The sequence below is a fragment of the Zingiber officinale genome, chromosome 4B (genome assembly GCF_018446385.1).
Source record: "Zingiber officinale cultivar Zhangliang chromosome 4B, Zo_v1.1, whole genome shotgun sequence".
NCBI classification, from domain to species: domain Eukaryota; kingdom Viridiplantae; phylum Streptophyta; class Magnoliopsida; order Zingiberales; family Zingiberaceae; genus Zingiber; species Zingiber officinale.
In genome coordinates this window covers 49,654,661-49,657,905 of record NC_055993.1, presented here as the reverse complement: position 1 = coordinate 49,657,905, position 3,245 = coordinate 49,654,661, and the positions used below count along the sequence as shown (strand labels likewise).

At 44.2% G+C, this 3,245-nt stretch overlaps 1 protein-coding gene across 1 annotated transcript; it reads right to left on the bottom strand.

The window, feature by feature from the left end:
• Nucleotides 1-2,172: 2,172 nt before the first annotated feature.
• Nucleotides 2,173-2,619, bottom strand: LOC121978246. The gene is made up of 2 exons (XM_042530617.1): nucleotides 2,524-2,619; nucleotides 2,173-2,412 (listed from the first exon to the last, which is right to left on the bottom strand). The coding sequence occupies exons 1-2, from the start codon at nucleotides 2,617-2,619 to the stop codon at nucleotides 2,173-2,175; spliced, it is 336 nt and encodes a 111-aa protein (XP_042386551.1).
• Between the last annotated feature and the right edge of the window lie 626 nt (nucleotides 2,620-3,245).

Below are 3,245 nucleotides of genomic sequence, written 5' to 3'. Positions count from 1 at the left end.
CTAAGTGGAAGTCTGGACGGGTCATGGAACGGACGTTTGGCATAAAAACCTGAAGTATCGGACGCTGAACAAAAGTCTAGATGGTTGTGGAGGACCAATCTAGAAAAAGGTAAACTCTCCTGAGAGCAGTAGGTGAGGACGCGTTCCCCCGAAGAGGGAACATTAAGCGTCGATTCAACCTAGAGTTTTAGTAAAACTCAAAGTCAGAACAGGACAATCAGAGGTTGTCAAATTTATATTATATATATTATTTTTTTGCCTGGACTAACTTTGTTTAAAAGAAAAAAAAATGGAGATTGAAAAAGTTAGTATGGGGGCCCGGAGTCCGAGAGCCTGGAGTTGGTCCAGTCACTCCGACCAACCTCACACAGGGCAGTCGGCGAGCGCCTAGGTGGTCCAGGCGTCCGGACTGGAAAAATCATCCATAAGTCTACATGGAGCGTGTCGATTGGCCAGGACACATGGTCCAGGCACTTGGAGGGGTTCCAGGCGCCCGAAACAGCCTATATAAGCAACATTCGACTAGGGGCTAACCAATGATATTCAGAATAACTTCTGCACTACTCCTTTAAAGCCTCTCAACACCCGAAAGTTGCTCCGACCATGTCTACGCTCAAGATCTATTCCTCCAAGTCATCAGTATTGTCTTATTTAAAAGTTACTTGTACTAAAATTGTAAATTGCTTTGTAACTTTAGATTGATTAGTGGATTGTCCATCGAAAGCACTCTCATGTGTGGGCCTTGGAGTAGGAGTCACCATAGGCTCCAAACCAAGTAACTCTTGGTGTTCGTGATTGCTTTTTTCTGTCTTGTTATTCTTATTCCGTTGTGTTTTACTTGAACATTTTCAAACAAAGGTGAAAGTCACGAGTGCTATTCACCCCTCCCCCCCGCTTAGCACAACGATCCAACAAATTGCTCAACTATTTAATCAAGGATCGCGAGTCTTGGAGTAGGAGTCAACTTAGGATCCGAACCAAGTAACCACCTAAGTCACTTGTCTTTCTTTAGCTATTCTATTTCCGCTGCTTATTCTGATTGGTTTTACGATATGAAAAGAAAAAGTTTTAAATGAGCGATATCCCCCCCCCCCCCTACTCTATTGCTTCCTATCAATCATTCAATTTGATCACGGCCCATTCAGTGATTCTAGCCAAGGCCTATGATTCCACCCATTTGGATAATCTACTGCCATGAGAAGGAATTTCCTCTAAGTTGGGGTAATGGGGAACGGTCCCATGATATCTATACCCCATTGATCAAAAGGGCAAGAGACTATCGATATTTTCAAACGCTCTATTGGTCAATGAGGGATATTTTATTGCTCTGGTAGGAGAGGCAAGTAGATACCAGCCAACTAGTGTCCACCTATAGGGTGTGCCAAAAATACTCGGCTAGTAACGCTTTGCACGCTAGCGTCCTTCCTCCAACATGCTACCACATCAACCGTGATGGATTTCTTGCAAAATGTAGCCAAATTTCGTCCGACCCTACACACTTGAGTAGCGACTGTGAAAATACTCGTTTGTATAGTTGATCTCCAATCAAAGTAAAGCTGCTAGACCTCCTCTTAACTAGCCGAGCTACTTTGACATTGGCCGGTAAAATTCCTTGTTGTAGGTATAGAGTGATCGAGGCTTTCCAATCAATTGCCTCCTCCCTATTGGATTGTAAGTCGATTTGAGCTATTAATAGGCTTTATGCTATCGGATGGTCTAGGACACAGGTGGACAGTGAGATGGACATTTTGGCTAGTTCATCCGCCTGGTGGTTATCTAGCTGCGGTATCTTGACTAATGTAACCTCCATAAAATTCTCCTTTATCTTCTTGTAGGCCTTCTTATACATCTGCAGCTTTTCACTATTGACTTCGAAGTTGTCGACCACTTGTTGGGCCACAAGCTGGGAGTCTGAGTGGATGACTACCCAAGTGGCTCCTAGGTGGCCGACAAGTGTAGCTAGAGTGGCTCTCCAGCCATAGGTTTAAAAAGGGAAGCAAGGCTTTCAAGTGCTTCTTCAGTTATTTAAAGACCTTGTTACACTCGTTGTCCCACAGGAATTGTCACTAGGCGGAGTATTTTAAAGAATGGGAGGGCTCGGTCAGTTGATCAAGATATGAATCCTGAGAGTGTTGTGATCCATCCTACCAACTTCTGGGCTTCCCTGAGATTTCACGAAGCTTGCATGTCTTGAAGTGCTTGCATCTTTTCCAGGTTGGCTTCAATTCCCCGCTCAGTGACCAGGTATCCCAAAAACTCCCCTCTAGCTCCGAATAAGCACTTCAGGGTATTCATCTTTAACCCGTACTCCCACAAGGTGCGACAAGTTTCTTCGACATTCGCAATAAGATCTACTGCTTGAGTGAAATTAATGAGGATGTCATCTACGTAGACTTCAACGTTCCTCCTGCTCTACTTTCAAAAGATTTTGTCCATCATTCTTTGGTATGTGGCTCCTACATTTCTTAACCTGAATGGCATAACTGTGTAACAGAAAGTACCATTTGTGGTGATGAAACTAACCTTCTCCTGATCCTCTAGGGCAAGGGGGATTTGATGGTACCCCTGATAAGCATCCAACATGTAGATTTGCTCACACCCAGAAGTAGAATCAACCATCTGGTCAATCCTTTGAATCAGATAGTAGTCTTTGGGATTGACCTTATTGAGGTCACGGAAGTCGATGCAGTCCCATCACCTGTTATTAGGTTTGGATACTAGGACCACGTTGGAAAGCCAAGAAGGGAATTATACCTCCTAGACGTGTCTTGTTTCAAGGAGTTAGTCCACCTCATCTCGGATGATTTTATTCTGATTGACCAAGAAGTTTCTCTTCCTCTGCTTGACCGGTCAGGAATTAGGTAAAGGTGAAGCTTGTGCTCAGCCACTGTAGGGTCTACTCCTGGAAATTCCTTGGGGGACCAAGCGAAGACGTCTTGGTTCTGTACTAAACAATCCACCAAGTCCTTCTTAGCCTCTGGTGGCATATCGGCTGCTATCCTCATGATGATTTCTGGACAATCGGGATAGAGTTGGATGTCTTCATAGTGGATTGACTCCTCAAGCAAAGGAAGAGGCTCCTCTTGAATGATGTGCACCCCATCATCCTAGATTTTTTGGGCCTTGCTCACTATGTCTTTATTATATCTATATAACACTTCCACGCGGTTAGCTATTCTCCCCTTACTTTCCTAACCTGATTCCCCATTGGGAACTTTATTTTCTGGTGAAAGGAGGAGACAACC